The sequence below is a fragment of the Stegostoma tigrinum genome, chromosome 2, assembly GCF_030684315.1.
Source record: "Stegostoma tigrinum isolate sSteTig4 chromosome 2, sSteTig4.hap1, whole genome shotgun sequence".
NCBI classification, from domain to species: domain Eukaryota; kingdom Metazoa; phylum Chordata; class Chondrichthyes; order Orectolobiformes; family Stegostomatidae; genus Stegostoma; species Stegostoma tigrinum.
In genome coordinates this window covers 24,180,070-24,197,316 of record NC_081355.1, presented here as the reverse complement: position 1 = coordinate 24,197,316, position 17,247 = coordinate 24,180,070, and the positions used below count along the sequence as shown (strand labels likewise).

The following is a 17,247-nucleotide window of genomic DNA, read 5'->3' as shown; positions in this document are numbered from 1 at the left end:
GATGATGCTCTCTGATGAAGGGTCTAGGCCCGAAACGTCAGCTTTTGTGCTCCTGAGATGCTGCTTGGCCTGTTGTGTTCATCCAGCTTCACACTTTATTATCTTGGATTCTCCAGCATCTGCAGTTCCCATTATCACCCAGGTATGTAGAGTTGTTAAGGAGGCGAATAGTGTGTTAGATTTCATTAACAGGAGGATTGAATTGAAGAGCTATAAGTCACGCAGCAGCTATACAAAACCCTGGTTCGGCCACATCTGAACTACTGTGTCAAGTTCTGGTCGCCTCATTATGGGAAAGATGTGGAAACTTTGGAAAAGGTGCAGAGGAGATTTACTAGGATGTTGCCTGGAATGGAGGGAAAGTCTTACAAGGAAAGGTGGAGTGAGCCAGGGCTTTTCTCTTGAGAACAACAGGGGAGGTGACTTGATAAAAGTGTACAAAATGGTCAAAGGCATAGATACAGTGGACAGCCAGAGACTTTTTCCTAGGGTAGAGGTAGCCATTACAAGGCGGCATAGTTTTAAAGTGAGTGGAGGTAGATATAGGGGAGACGTCAGAGTTAGGGTTCTTTACTCAGAGAGGGGTATGGGTGTGGAATGCATTGCCAGAGAGGGTAGTGGAGTTGGCCTCATTTGGGGCATTTAAGTGGCTGTACAGATGATAGTATAAGGTAGGGGTGGAGGTTAGATAGACGTCCCACATGCTGTAATGTCCTGCACTCTGTGATATCTCACACGCTGTGATATTGTGCACGCTGTGATATCCCACATTCTGTGATAGCCCATACACTGTAATATCCTACATGCTGTAATATTCCGCATTCTTTGATACACTGCACACTGTGATATCCCACACTCTGTGATATCACACCCGCTGTAATATCCCACATGCCGTGATATCCCACACTCTGTGATAGCCCGTATGCTGTAATATCCTCCATGCTATAATATTCCACACTCTTTGATACACTGCACACTGTGATATCCTGCACTATGATATCTCACATGTTGTGATATCCCGCATGCTGTGATATCCCACACACTGATATTTAAGTTTTCTATCCTGCAGTGCTCTCCCTTTTACTGCTCTGACCGAGTACAAGAAAAACAAATTTTTATCTTGCAGCTTAGACGACTTGCTGCCTTAGAGAACTTACAAGAGGGATGTAGGCATGAATCAAAGTATGAAATCCTGTCCCATGATCAGTATGACATTCCCCCAGACAGATGGACTATCCTCACTCAGATTAGCAGTTTCACAGAGTCTGGGCTCAGCTGGCACACAAATAGGGAAGCAGCGATGAATAAAGCTGATCATGGAGATCAGGTGCAGTTGAGCAGTTGGCTGGCACAGTGGATGATGTGAATAGAGTATCTTCATAATTGTTTACAAATTTCACTTAGGCACATTGTCACAAAATCATATTCATGTCATGAATAGCTTTCCACTGAGAAAGCGCTATCATGGTGCTCAGGCATTTGTAAGAAGGAGGTTGGTAGAATGTACCATCTGCTTTAACAGACAGCCATTAACGCTTGTTGAAGAATTAATTGGTTTACTCACCGAATCTGGGGATTGTCACTTCAGTGAGTTTTCACATTGGGTAGGCACTTCACTGCAGTACTGCTGGTTACTGTGTTGTTTACAAGATCTGCAAGTTTCACTTTATCAAGCTACATCTTTTAACAATGACAATTTTCCACTTGGTATTCCCAGCTTTCTGTGTGATGGGAAGATTGAGAGCATCATTTTTTCTATTTTTATTCATTCATGGAATATGAGCGTTGCTGGCAAGAGCAGAGTTTATTAATCGTACCTAGTTTTCTTTGGGAAGATAATGGTGAAGCACATTTTAAACCATTGCAATCTGTGCAGTGTTGGTACATCTACAGATGATGTCAGGAGTGGGGTTCCATGGTTTTGAACCAGCTGCAGTGAAGGATTGATGACTTGGTTCTATTGGCTGTGTGGGTTGGACAAGAGTTTACAGACATTGATGCTCCCATGCATCTGTTGCCCTGGTCCTTCTCAATGGAAGTGTTTACAGGTCTAGAGGTACTCGCCAGTGAGACTTGGCAAGGTGCTGTGTGTAGTACACATTGCTACCTCTGTGGATCAGTGATGAAGAGAGTGAATGAAGATGGGTATCAGTCAAGCAGGCTTTTTATTTCTGGAGATGGTAAGGGTCCTGACCCAAAACTTCAACTTTCCTGTTCCTCTGATGCTGCCTGGCCAGCTGTGTTTCTCCAGCTCCACACTCTGTTGTCTCTTTTTATTTCTGGATGCTGTCAAGCTTCTTGAGTCTTGAGTGAGCGGTAATGATTGGAAATATTCCATCATTTTCCTGACTTGTGCATTGTAGATGGTTGGCAAAATTTTGGGAAGCCTGGAGAAGATATGGAGTTTATAGGCCCAGAGCTGCCTTTGGAGCCACAATAGTGTGGGTGCAGTAGCCTTTCTTTTCAGTGGAAATGTCATGGCATTGATTAATCAAAGGTAATGCCATTGAATGGCATGGGGATATCGGATACTCTCGTTGGAGATAGTCATTGCCTGACACTTGTGCAACATGAATGTGACTTGTCAGGGCTTGAATTTGTCCATGTCTTGCTGCATACGGACATTGACTGCTGAGGAGTTGCAGATGGACACACTATGCAATTATCAATTACCTTATGATGAAGAAAGGTTTTTGGTTAAGCAGCTGAGGATGGTTGGGCCTGGGGCACTACCCTGAGAAACTCTTGCACTGTTGATCAGGGGCTGACGTGGTTAATGTCGGCCAGGCATAGCCATCGTCTTTTTGCTCGGTATGACTACAACCAGTGTCGCAATTTTTCACTGACTTATGTTGACTGCAGGTTCGTTAGGGCTCCTTATCACGCTTGGTAAAATTCTGCCACAATGTCAAAGGCAATAACTCTCCTCACTCGTGGAATTCAGCTATTTTGACTATGAATCGATCAAAACAGTAACAATGTCTGACGCATGCTGTCCCTGGTGAAATTCAAATTGAGCATCTGCAAGCAGGTTATTGTTGTGTTAAGTGCCAGTTGACAGCCCTGACAATGACATCTATCACTTTGCTGATGATTGAGAGCCAACCGATTGAGTGGTAGTTGACTGGATTTGATTTATCATGATTTTTGGGCAGTTTCAGCTAGGTGCCACTGTTTTGGTCACACTGGAAGAATGTGGCTAGCATCACAGCTAATTTTAGTGCACAGATGTAGTACCAGTGACAGAAGCTTGTCAGGGCTTGCAGCCTTTGCAGTCAACATTTGTTGCTATCATGCAGAGTGAAGCAAATTGTGGAGACTGCACCACAGCTCCTACTTCCTTATAAATGAATGGACCCCAACTGTTTAAAAACAGGCACAAACAAACGATGATCCTGCATGGAATACACTCTCTGATCCACAAGACTTGTTCCACACAACTCCAATGTCTTGTGCATTGCAAATTGCCATGCCACTTGAAAGCTATGTGATCTTCTGGAGAGGAAAGAAAGCAGACAAAAACCCAGGCTATTAGGGGGAAAAGGATCAGGAAAATTTCTGCATGGTCAGAACTATCTGATTAATGTTGCATGCAACTTGTTACTGTTTTACCTCAGCAATTCTTGTTGCAAATTTTGAATTACACCTGTGCAAAAGTGAAAGATTGAATCTTGGGTTCAGAGTTTGTATTATTTTGGGAGACAAACTGACTTATTCTTCAAACAAGATTTTACTGGGAGAAAACTGCTCTTGCATCAACCAATGCAATGAGAATGGCAAAGGAATAATCTCCACAAAAGATTTTCTTTAATCGATTGAGATTTCTTTGAAAGCCCAGCAGAATGTTTAAGCTGCAGTTGTTTACAATTTTAATAGCTTCCTGGGGATTTAAGGATGAATCATTTCTAAGTCAGTTCATGGAGCAGCAAGAACAAGCAATGCAACTATGTGAAGAGTTATCATGGCATAAAATTCAAGGCCAACAGATGGTTTTGAATATTTTAATAACCTCAATGTTGCAAATCTTTATACTTTATTTACAGCGAGGACAGTTGACACTTCTTTCTTCAGGACCCTATTCACACGTCCCTCTTACTGAAGTGAAGGTTTTATCTCCCATTTTGACAGGTTGAGCTTCAGGATAATATTTCCACTTGCATTAGTTATCATTGAGACTCCAACATTCAACAACGTAGACATCAGTTCCAGTGGCAGTTATTCAATAATACATGAAACTCTGTCAACAATGTGGAGACTATCATGTATAATGTAACAGCGCGATATCCCTACTCCTGACCGATGTTCCTCTTACATATTAGAATATTTAAGCTGTGAATAGATATCCAAATTGCTCATTTTTAACTGTGATATTCCAACTGTATTGATTTTCCTGTACACCAAAGCAACCTTTTGGGAATCTATGAAACAAATGAGGAAGTGACTTAGATGAAATCCTATTTCCTGTCAACATTAGCGTCCTGCCAGTATTGACCCAGATCTCCGGGAACTCTAGATTAATTGCCATGACAACTACTACAGTCAAACCCTAGAGGAAAGTCATCGCTTGCACACAAATGTAGCGCTGCCACTGGTCCGTTCTGTATTATTGTACTAGTTTGGAGCCATTTCCACAACTCTCGAAGAATGCTAGTTGTCGAACACTCTACCTTTATGACATTGTAGCTCTAGTTTTGAGAACACTCCCTTAAGTTAGATTCTGTTTGTGCTACTTTTTTGGATCACATGAGTATGTGTCACTTCCCTCTGTGACTTTTACAGTTAACCCTTTAATCGGGATTTAGCCTAACATTCTCAACTGTACTGCACCCTTTGCAGGAACGTGAGCTCAGCTGGTGAAGAGGCACGGAGAAGGATGAGGGAATGTGATGGCCTCACTGATGCTTTGCTGTACGTGATTCAATCCGCTCTGGGGAGCAGTGAGATTGACAGCAAGGTATGACAATTGTAGATCTTATTATGTCTTATTCAGTGGATAAAGGGGACTGAGATTTTTGGATTGCACCAGCACTAAACTCCTTGACTTTACAGAAACGTTATTTCACTTCCAAAAGCTTTATTTCCTACCATTGATCAATGCAGGTTATCTTCAGGAGAAAATGTCTGTGAAAATTTACTTGTTAATAACAGCATATAAAGTCCAGTTCTGCGGAATGGTCACCCGACCGGAAACATTAACTCTGATTTCTCTCTACAGATGCTGCCAGACCTGCTGAGCTTTTCCAGCAATTTCTGTTTTTGTTTTTCAGTTACAGCATCTGGAGTTCTTTTGGGTTTTATTTAGGATATAAGTCATGTTTAAAACACAGCGGTATATCGTCAAGATAATAAAATGTGAGGCTGGATGAACACAGCAGGCCCAGCAGCATCTCAGGAGCACAAAAGCTTTTGTGCTCCTGAGATGCTGCTGGACCTGCTGTGTTCATCCAGCCTCACATTTCATTATCTTAGATTCTCCAGCATCTGCAGTTCCCATTATCACTGGTATACCGCCAAGAGTTGCGTTCAACATCAACACACAAAACAACACAAAGGTATAACTTGACTTTCTCAAGAAAACTTTAACTTGCCTTTCAAGAATATAAGCAGTTTTCATTGCAGACACAGTACCTTCTGAACTGAAATTTTGCCTTTTATAAGTTTTGTGAATTATCATACAGCAGATTCTATTCACTGCAAGAGGGAATATTTGACATGTAGTCAGATGGTTGCACTAATAGGTTATAACTAATTGTTGGAATATGATTACCAGATAATTACAGAGAAGCAATAAAGCATAGCACCACACTAAAGTAAATCCCAAATTTGAATAGTTCTAATGAACTTCAAATATTAGAACCATATATTTAGGAAGTAGAGGATCTAAATTCAAGCAGCCTCAAATTTAAGGATAAGTTTGTACAAATACTTCACGTTGATAGAGGGACAGACAAAGGCATTGCTTGGCACCCTGGAACATTGACCCACAAAGGGAGCATGAAATGGTCACATGAATAGGTGCCAGTTCAAATGGTCTGATATGTCACAACTTTCAGAGCAAGGTTAATATTTTTACTGACTTGTTCAGACTCCGATGAACCAGCAAGCTGAGGAGATTGCTGACTGACATCAAAATATGGAACATGAAAAGTAATTCCCTGTTATACAGTCAACCCACCCAATCATTTTCATGGACATCAAGTATAGTCTTTCCTTTGTATTCACTGTTCGCACTAGCAACCCAGGAATGCAAAGTTCTGCACAGAGTGTGCAAACTCAGTAAATCACCCCTTTTATTTTCCTGGTGACTTTGTGTTTGGATCTGAAATAAAAGTGATATTACTGGAAACAAGCAGAAAGCACACATGATGGTCCAAAATGTAATGTTTCACTTGCGCGTCATTAGGTTTCATCCCCAGTCTATGCTGAATGAGTTGATATTAATTTGTCCCACTATTACAACTGACCACAACGTAGAGCCTGGCATTGGGACAAGACCATATCTTATTCTGTTGTGCTTCCTTCCACAGTTAAATATTCCACTGACTCTCACTGTTAAGGTTATGGGATAAATGATGCGAGTACAATCCCAGCAACTTACACTGTCTGCCTTAATCATAGGAAGACTCCCTGAGATGGAGAAATAGTGCTTGCTATTGCTCTAGTGCCATTTCACTCATGACATAGTAGGCAAACTATTTTGAGCAACTTACTTTCCTGCACTTAGTAATAAAACGACAAAACTTTACATCATAACTGAGAAGCTCTTTCATAAATTGAGAAAACAACATTGAGGTAGGGATGCCATTTGTTTAGAAACTCGCATTCAATATTGGCATGTTATTGATCCATGGCCCAAAGCCTGAGCTCTGGTTTTGTTTAATAGCATGCAATATAGTTAATAGCTACACATTGAGTTCATGCCACAGATATAAACCATATCCAGGCTTTACAATGCCACATGGATGACATAGTGGCTCAGTGGTTAACAAGACTGCTTCACTTCGCCAGGTTTGATTCCAGCCCTGGATGACTATCTGTGTGGAGTTTGCACAGTCTCTGGGACAGTTCCTTTTGGGTGCTCCAGCTTCCTCCCACTGTCCAAAGATATGCAGAACAGTTGGCTTAACCATGCTAAATTGTTCAGGGATGTACAGGTTAGGTGGATTAGTCACAAGAAATGTAAGGTTTCAGAGTAGGGTGATCGGCCTGGTGGGATGCTCTTCAGAGGGATGGTATGGACCAGATGGGCTGAATGGCCTACTTCCACACTGCAGAGATTCTATGATGACTTGATCTGACAGCTGGATTTTGTTGTATTATTTTTGTAGCATGCTCATTTAAACGTTCACCAACTCTGGCATACAGTCCCCTCCCAGCAAGTTACAACACAAGTCTTCTGGACGGCATCTCAAGTTAATAATTAATTTCCACAACTCCTGATCATTTTGCCACCTGTCATAATAAACAGTGGAGACTAAGCCAGAAACTTGTACCACAGCATCGACCAGGAGAAATGGTGCTCAGTTGGCAACAGAAGGCAACAAAGGAATATAATTAGGACACGCTGCCTTTGTTGGCCGAGAATTAGCATAATGAATTTCAATAAATTGATGGTGGTTTGAAATATATTTAGTTGGAACTTGCGTCAAGGCATCAACGAGCCTACGATACTTGCCTTTTGTTATTGGTAAACAATACTACAAGAAACAGATTTGTGCTGAGATGCGAAGATTGAGACATTGTTATCCCAGTTCTGAGGAAGGGTCACCAGACCCAAAATGTTAAATCTGATTTTCTCTTCACAGATGCTGCCAGACCTGCTGGGTTTTTCCAGCAACGTCTGGTTTAGTTTCTGATTTACAACATCTGCAGTCCTTTCTGTTTTTAAATAGTTGTCCTAGTTGCTGTTAGCCTCGTGAAAACAGATCCCACCTTGAGCCTCCCTTACTTTTATCAGCAGAGCTTTGCGAATAGAACAAGGTGAGCAGGACTAATTGACCAATTGTACAATGCTTTCGTAGAGTTGGAATGTCATGATGGATCAAAAGGCCCCTTGTGTTTTTTCATTCTATAATGCAATGTCATTTATTTTGGCCTGTCTTTCCTCCTCCTAGACAATTGAGAATTGTGTCTGCATCTTGAGGAACCTTTCTTATCGGCTGGCAGCGGAAACGGCCCAAGGACAGCAGATGGGCACAGACGAATTTGATGGGTTACTGTGTAGCGACAGCAATGGGAAGGACAGCGAGAGTTCAGGTTGCTGGGGCAAGAAGAAGAAGAAAAAGAAGGGTCAAAATCAGGTGATAATCCATCTCAACTGAGGATTGGGTCAACTGATCCATGAGTTAGGGATGACTGAACTTGTATGTTTGTGCCGTTAAGTAATCTAATAACTAGGCTCCATCCTTTTTGTTATATCGTGACTATGTAACATTTCAATATGGATTGGTGTTGGTGGTTTTATGGAAGTATGTTCTGAATCACTTTTTTCTTGAGAGCACAACATGCAACAACAAAGTAATAACAGACTGTGGATATCCATACATTTCCTCAACAATGACATGGTGTCAAAACCGTGCAAACTATCTACTGTTCTGAGATAGTTCTGAAGTATTTTTTTCACCCATCCAATAGGAGAATTCTTCAGTGAGCCAGCTTTTTTAATGAGTGAAGCAATTATTGTAGCAGAAAACAACTTTGTGTCCCCTCCCACTAGTATCAATTAAATGGTTCTCGTTACCTGAAAATCACTCTGCCAAGGTTATTATCATCATAGAGTGTAGCAGGAGTTGAGTGATCCTCTGTGTCTTCTCCCATCACATCAGGCATTTATAAACCTTGGGGAGCAAGGATCTGAGGGTGCTGAGGGTATGTTGTTTCGTATGGTCCTCGACTGTTGGGACATTCAGCCTATTTGCTTGTTATCAAGCAGTCTTTGTAACCCATATACCATATTAGTCATTGTTGTGGTGAGCAATGCATCCTTCTGACTTGACAGTAACCTGTTAATGAAAATTATCCCTCGTGCAATGTAGCAGTGTGAAATGGCTTACTTCATCTCTGATAATTTGAGATGCCTTACCATCCCAGGGTATTGTAGGGTAGACCAGGCACTGGTCAGAACCAAAGGCAGCACCCCATAAATCCCTTCATGTGTATTCAGCAAGTGATTGTTTCATCAAGGCAACTATTAGATAAGTAAAGTCAACGTTGCCCCAGAAGACCTTGGGGCTGCTAAATCATTATAGAGAGATTTCTGGTGGTGAGCTTAACGTGAGGGTCACCGCACCTCAGGCAAGTGGTGAGATTGAGAAGATGGGACCTTCATGGTAACATCACTGGTGCAGGAATCGAACTCATGTGGTAGGTAGCACACTGCATCACAAACCAGCCAATCAGCCAATTGAGCTGTTACGTTAATCAGAGTCAATGTGCCTGGTTTGAATAAAATCAGTTTACTAAAATTACAAATTCCTTTTGGAACCTCATGCGACATGTAGTCCAACTTGTTATGCTGTATAAATTATGTTTTTTTTCCAAAGTTTGTTTTCTTACATTTGAGTCCTGATGAATGCAAGATGAAAAGTTTAGATTTAGCATCTCCTATCAGCAATGTTTAAGGTCTGTACTACCAATTAAGTATTTCAAGAAAGGGAATGGAGAGTTTCCATTAATGTTCCATTGCTCACAACCTCAGGATTTTGAAATGGCCAGTAAGGTGGTTTTAACGTGTAAGCACAGTTGTGAAGTTGTATATCAGGCAGACAATTTGCAGACAATTGCACAATTGCAGACAATTAAGGCATCACAAACAGTAATGTTTAGCTAGGATGGATACTGACTCAACATTGGAGAAAATACTCCTGCCATTCAATAGAATGCTCAGGGGATATTTTACATCCACCTGAAAGAGCAAATCAGCCCTTGGTTTCACGTCTCATTGACAATGCAGCACTTTATACATCAGCTGTAGCTCCGTGGGTCATACATCTGCCTGAGCTGTAAGAGAGTAGGCTGAAAACATAAGAATGTTCAACCCCTTACAGTCACTTTTCACTGTTGGTTGACCTCAACTTCACTTTCCTGCTCACATCCCATGCCCCTGAGTTCCTGGGAGAACTAAATTCTGTCTATTTCTGCCTTAAAGATACTCAGTGATCCAGTGGACTTGTTGGGCCGAAGGGCCTGTTTCCACAATGTAGGAATTCTAATTCTAATTCTAATTCATAAGACACACCATGGAAACACCCCTGCGATTCTCTGTCAAGAGCCATTTGTAAATAATAGCCACAGCAGAGGGTAGGCTAGTGGAGAGGGGCAAGATACTGGAAAGTGACTAGCGTCTGTCCAATTAAACCCAAACCAGTGGTATTTCGAAGAGTCGGCTAATTCTCTCAAAAGAGGAGGACTAGGAACAAAAAGAGCAAATTAGAATAAAATGGTGCCAATGGACTTATCTCAGCCTTGTGAAAGTCATTCCAACTGATGTACAGACAAAATTTGAGAAACTTAAAGTGAAATGTTAACTGGATCATTTCCTATTTTCGAATAAAGAGAGAGAGAGAGTGGAGGGCTTTTCAGCTGCTTATTGTAAATCCCAAAAGACTAAATCTTGATGTTAGAGTTTAACCTTTGTGATCTTTATAAATGTCTTGGATGAGGAAGTGGAAGAGTGGGTAGTAAGTTTGCTGATGACACGAAGGTTGGTGGTGTTGTTGATAGTGTGGAGAGCTGTTGTAGGTTGCAACGGAACATTGATAGGATGCAGAGCTGCATTGTCTATTATCTGCATAAATAACCTTCCAAATTATTCATACTGCCATTGTAATGTCTTGCGTAGATGACAAAGTTCTGCTTGATCTAGTTACTCAATTCTTGATTTTTAATGTATGCCTCCTAGATTTCAGGCGTATCACAATTGCTGTTGTTGTATGTGGGTTCGAAGTGGCAGATGGAATTCAAACCCGGAAAAGTGTGAAGTGATTCATTTTGGAAGGTTCAATTTGAATACAGACGGCAGGGTTAATGGCAGGATTCTCGGCAGTGTGGAGGAACCATAGAACCCCTACAGTGTGGAAACAGGCCCTTTGATCCAACAAGTCCACACCAACCCACAGAGCATCCCACCCAGATCCATTCACCTACAACCCACTTAACCTACGCATCCCTGAACACTATGGGCAATTTAGCACTGCCAATCCACCTACCTTGCACATCTTTGGACTGTGGGAGGAAAATAGAGCACCCGGAGGAAACCCATGCAGACACGGGGAGAATGTGCAAAGTCCGCACAGACAGTCGCCCGAAGCTGGAATCGAACCCAGGTCCCTGGCACTGTGAGGCAGCAGTGCTAACCACTGAGCCATCGTGCCGCCCCTGTGGCAGAGCAGAGGGATCTAGGTGTCTACGTCCATAGATCCCTCAAAGTTGCTACCCAAGTTGATAGGATTATAAAGAAGCTGTATGGTGTGTTGGCTTTCATTGGCAGGGGAATTGAGTTTAAGAGCCACGAGGCTATGCTGCAGCTTTATAAAACCCTGGTTAAACCACACTTGGACTATCGTGTTCAGTTCCGTTTGCCTCATTGTAGGAAGGTTTTGGAAGATTTAGAGAGGGTGCAGAGGAGATGTACCAGGATGCTGCCTGAATTGAAGGGCAGGTCTTACAAGGAAAGGTTGAGGAAGCGAAGGCTTTTCTCATTGGAGCGAAGAAGGATGAGAGATGACTTGACAGAGGTGTACAAGGTGAAGAGAGGCATAGATGGAGTGGATAGCCAAAGACTTTTTTTCCAGGGTGGAAATGACTATTATGAGGGGGCATAATTTTAAGGTGATTGGAGGAAGCTATAGGGGACATGTCAGAGGTAGGTTCTTTACATAGAGAGTGGTGGGCGTGTGGAATGCACTGCCGGTGGTGGAGTCAGATACATTAGGGACATTCAAGCGACTCTTGAATAGGCACATGGATGAGAGTAAAATATAGGGTATGCAGGTTCGTTTGTTCTTAAAGTAGGACAATAGGTCGGCACAACATTGTGGGCTGAAGGGCCTGTACTGTGCTGTACTGTTCTATGTTCTATGAGCAAAAATAATATCTCCATAGCAACTGAGAAAGAGTGTGCAACTGTGTGAAAGTGTTACAAAAAACAAAGGAAGATGATGCCTGTCCTCGTTTAAGCAAATGAGTTTGAAGTTTTCTTGCAAAGTCTTTCTTTGTAGGTGCAATATAAAAATAGCTTCTCGATAAAGTATTTACTGATGGAACTTTTCTTACAAGTTTGCCTACCATGCAGGTGTGCAGAAATTGTCAACTGGATGGCTCAGCTCTGACTGATGTTTGTTTTAAATTGAACTGAGAAGGTTGCTTACGGTTGCATAAAATTAAAACAAGGAGCCCATTGACCTGTCCTAGAACATAGAACATAGAACAGTACAGCACAGAACAGGCCCTTCAGCCCACAATGTTGTGCCGACCATTGATCCTCATGTATGCACCCTCAAATTTCTGTGACCATATACATGTCCAGCAGTCTCTTAAATGACCCCAATGACCTTGCTTCCACAACTGCTGCTGGCAACGCATTCCATGCTCCCACAACTCTCTGCGTAAAGAACCTGCCTCTGACATCCCCTCTATACTTTCCTCCAAACAGCTTAAAACTATGACCCCTCGTGCTAGCCATTTCTGCCCTGGGAAATAGTCTCTGGCTATCAACTCTATCTATGCCTCTCATTATCTTGTATACCTCAATTAGGTCCCCTCTCCTCCTCCTTTTCTCCAATGAAAAGAGACCGAGCTCAGTCAACCTCTCTTCATAAGATAAGCCCTCCAGTCCAGGCAGCATCCTGGTAAACCTCCTCTGAACCCTCTCCAAAGCATCCACATCTTTCCTATAATAGGGCGCCCAGAACTGGACGCAGTATTCCAAGTGCGGTCTAACCAAAGTTTTATAGAGCTGCAACAAGATCTCACGACTCTTAAACTCAATCCCCCTGTTAATGAAAGCCAAAACACCATATGCTTTCTTAACAACCCTGTCCACTTGGGTGGCCATTTTAAGGGATCTATGTATCTGCACACCAAGATCCCTCTGTTCCTCCACGCTGCCAAGAATCCTATCCTTAATCCTGTACTCAGCTTTCAAATTTGACCTTCCAAAATGCATCACCTCGCATTTATCCAGGTTGAACTCCATCTGCCACCTCTCAGCCCATCTCTGCATCCTGTCAATGTCCCGCTGCAGCCTACAACAGCCCTCTACACTGTCAACGACACCTCCGACCTTTGTGTCGTCTGCAAACTTGCTGACCCATCCTTCAATCCCCTCGTCCAAGTCATTAATAAAAATTACAAACAGTAGAGGCCCAAGGACAGAGCCCTGTGGAACTCCACTCACCACTGACTTCCAGGCAGAATATTTTCCTTCTACTACCACTCGCTGTCTTCTGTTGGCCAGCCAATTCTGTATCCAAGCAGCTAAGTTCCCCTGTATCCCATTCCTCCTGACCTTCTGAATGAGCCTACCATGGGGAACCTTATCAAATGCCTTACTGAAGTCCATATACACCACATCCACAGCTCGACCCTCATCAACTTTTCTAGTCACATCCTCAAAAAACTCAATAAGGTTTGTAAGGCATGACCTACCCCTCACAAAGCCGTGTTGACTGTATTTGATCAAGCCATGCTCTTCCAGATGGTCATAAATCTTATCCCTCAGAATCCTTTCTAACACCTTGCAGACGACAGACGTGAGACTTACCGGTCTATAATTGCCGGGGATTTCCCTATTTCCTTTCTTGAAGAGAGGAATCACATTTGCCTCTCTCCAGTCCTCAGGTACGACTCCAGTGGAGAGCGAGGATGCAAAGATCTTCGCAAGTGGCGAAGCAATTGCATTTCTCGCTTCCCAAAGCAGCCGAGGACAAATCTGATCCGGGCCTGGCGACTTGTCAATCTTAATGTTTGACAAAATTTTCAGCACATCAGCTTCGTCTATCTCTATCCATTCCAGCATGCACACCTGCTCTTCAAAGGTTTCATTCACTACAAAGTTTGTTTCTTTCGTAAAGACAGAAGCAAAAAACTCATTTAGGGCTTCCCCTACCTCCTCAGGCTCCACACACAAGTTCCCTATGCTATCCCTGATTGGCCCTACTCTTTCTTTGACCATTCTCTTATTCCTCACGTAAGTGTAAAATGCCTTTGTGTTTTCCCGGATTCCTTCTGCCAAGCCTTTCTCGTGCCCCCTCCTGGCTCTCCTCAGACCATTTTTGAGCTCCTTCCTTGCCTGCATGTAATCCTCTCTAGCTGAACTTGACCCTAGCTTCCTCCACCTTATGTAAGCTACCTTCTTCCTTTTCACTAGAAGCTCCACCGCTCTCGTCATCCAAGGTTCCCTAATCTTACCCCTTCTTGCCTGTCTCAGAGGGACATATTTACTCATCACTCCCAACAACTGTTCCTTAAACCGTCTCCACATGTCGATAGTTCCCTTACCATGGAACAACTGCTCCCAGTCCATGCTTCCTAACTCATGTCTAATCGCATCATAGTTTCCTCTTCCCCAATTAAATATCCTCCCATTCTGCCTAATCCTCTCCTTCTCCATAGCTATGTAGAATGTGAGGCAGTTATGGTCACTATCACCAAAATGCTCTCCCACCACAAGATCTGATACCTGCCCCGGCTCGTTTCCGAGCACCAAGTCTAGAATGGCCTCTCCCCTCGTCGGCCTGTCAACGTACTGCGTTAGGAAACCCTCCTGAACACACCTTACAAAAACAGCTCCATTCAAATCTTCTGCTCGAAGGAGGTTCCAATCAATATTAGGAAAGTTAAAGTCACCCATTACAACAACCCTACTGCGTGCACACTTTTCCAAAATCTGTCGACCTATGCTTTCTTCAATCTCCCTGCTGCTATTGGGGGGCCTGTAGTAAACCCCTAACGAGGTGACTACTCCCTTGCTGTTCCTAATTTCCACCCATACTGACTCAGTAGGCAGATCTTCCTCGACAAAGGAAGCTTCTGTAGCTGTGATACCCTCTCTGATTAGTAGTGCTACACCCCCTCCTCTTTTTCCCCCCTCCCTATTCTTTTTCCACTATGTTTCTCAGAAACCTGCAAAGATGAGATTTGCAGGATGTACAGAAAGAGCCATGGAATGGTGCTAATGAGAGAGACCTTTCAAAGATGTTACTGAAACACAGACAGCCAGCATTGATGCTGCATGATTCAGTGGTCTGATCAAAATTCGAGTTGGTGGGGTCCATACCTGACAAGTGTTAAAAGTTATTTAAATTGGATTCATTCAAAGCAGTCAGCTTAAGTTCTTGTTTTGGATTGTTGGAAATGTGCACTTTTGAGAATGTGACATGGGTTGTAATTGCCCACATGGTAGAACAATCCACAATTAACTCTCTTTGAAGTAAATCATGGCTTGGGGAAGCAGAAGGGATCAGAGGGTATCTGACAACCACACAACCAGACATCCAGCCACAGGGATAATGGGAACTGCAGATGCTGGAGAATCCAAGATAACAAAGTGTGAAGCTGGATGAACACAGCAGGACAAGCAGCATCTCAGGAGCACAAAAGCTGACGTTTCAGGCCTAGACCCTTCATCAGAGAGGTCTAAACAAACATCACTCTGAACAAACATCAACTGATTTACTCTTGTGCTCTCTACCTGACTAAAATTCCTTAACTGGCATTGTCAGTTCTTTACAGTGAGACAGACAAATTGAAACGAAAAGCACAAAACATATAAATGTATCAACTAGTCTTTGATGTACCCCCCAACTGACTTCAAAAGAAACCCTGAGGTAAATTCTCTTTCGAAGCAAATTCCCAAGGTTAAGAAGAGAAATTGAGTCACCACAGAAAATGTTTAAGAAACCAGTTGCGATTGCAATGCAACTTATGCAACCTCATGACATCCCAAAGCCCTGAGGAAGCACTACATTGTTGAAAGTGAAGTGGTTTAGCTGAGCAATGCCATTGAAACCCAAGCTGCTTGATCAGATGGATAGAAAACGTCCTTTAGCACGATCTTGAAGAGCAGGGACATTCTCCCTTGTGCTTCAGTGAAAATGTAACACTCAACCAACATCAATGAAATAGGTAATCAGGTAAATCAGCTCATGGCCCCCTACAGGAGCTTGCTGTCTTCAGTGTGGCTGCTACATTTTCTATATTACAGTTCATAGTTCTTCTGCCTGAAGAGCCATGTACACATGGAAACATCACCAACACCAACTGTTGAAAGTGAGCACCAAGTTATATACCATCTTGTGTTGGAAATATGTCACCATTCCTTCACCACTGTGTCAAAAATCCAGAGCCTACCTCCTAACAGCACTGTGGCAATGCCTGCATCACATGGTGAAATGATTTTAATTGATTGCTCACCATCATTTCGAGGGTAATCGGCATAGACACTAAATGTTGGCATTGCCAGCAACGTCCACAACCCATGAGTAAATTAAACAAACAGATGACCACACTTTGGAAGTACTTAACATATTTTATGCACTTTCTGCCATGTTATGGTTTTGAAAAGTTTAAAAAACAAGTACTTCTCAGGTTATCTGCATTTCCAAAAAGATTAGATTAATGTCTATTCTTGTGAGAAGGAACACTCTTTTGAACATCTCCTGGAAAAAAGGCTGTGCTATTACTCAGTTCAAATGTAAGGTTTGTGTGTCAGTTCTCATAGAATTCCTACAGTGTGGAAACAGGCCATTCGGCCCAACAAGTCCACACTGCCCATCCGACAAGTATCCAACCCAGACCCATTCCCCTACCCCTGCATTTCCTACATCTAACCTAAACATCCCTGTGCTGTATGGGCAATTTAGAATGGCCAATCTACTTATCCTGCACATTTTTGGACTGTGGGAGGTGAACCGGAGCACCTGGAGGAAACGCACACAGACACGGGGAGAATGTGCAAACTACACACAGATAGTCGCCTGACGCTGGAATCAAACCCGGGTCCTTGGCACTGTGAGACAGCAGTGCTAACCACTGAGCCACCCAAGGATAGAATCCTTACAGTGTGGAACCAGGTCATTCAGCCCATTGAGTTCACACCGACCCTCCAAAGAGTGTCACACCCAGACCCACCCCCCAACCCCCACCCTGTCCCTGCAACCCTGCATTTCCCATAGCCTATCCACCTAGCTTGCACACTTGGGCAATTTGGCATGGCCAGTCCACCTAAACTGCTTGTCTTTGGACTGC

At 42.9% G+C, this 17,247-nt stretch overlaps 1 protein-coding gene across 11 annotated transcripts in view; it reads left to right on the top strand.

Moving 5' to 3' along the window:
* Positions 1-17,247, top strand: part of LOC125448871 (catenin delta-2-like) — a 1,175,930-nt gene that overhangs the window by 1,076,712 nt on the left and 81,971 nt on the right. For all 11 annotated transcript variants that reach the window (XM_059652900.1, XM_059652905.1, XM_059652902.1 and 8 more), the window contains 2 exons: positions 4,837-4,954; positions 8,115-8,300. In XM_059652900.1, coding sequence (XP_059508883.1) covers positions 4,837-4,954; positions 8,115-8,300 — 304 coding nt within the window. The remainder of the gene's footprint in view (positions 1-4,836; positions 4,955-8,114; positions 8,301-17,247) is intronic.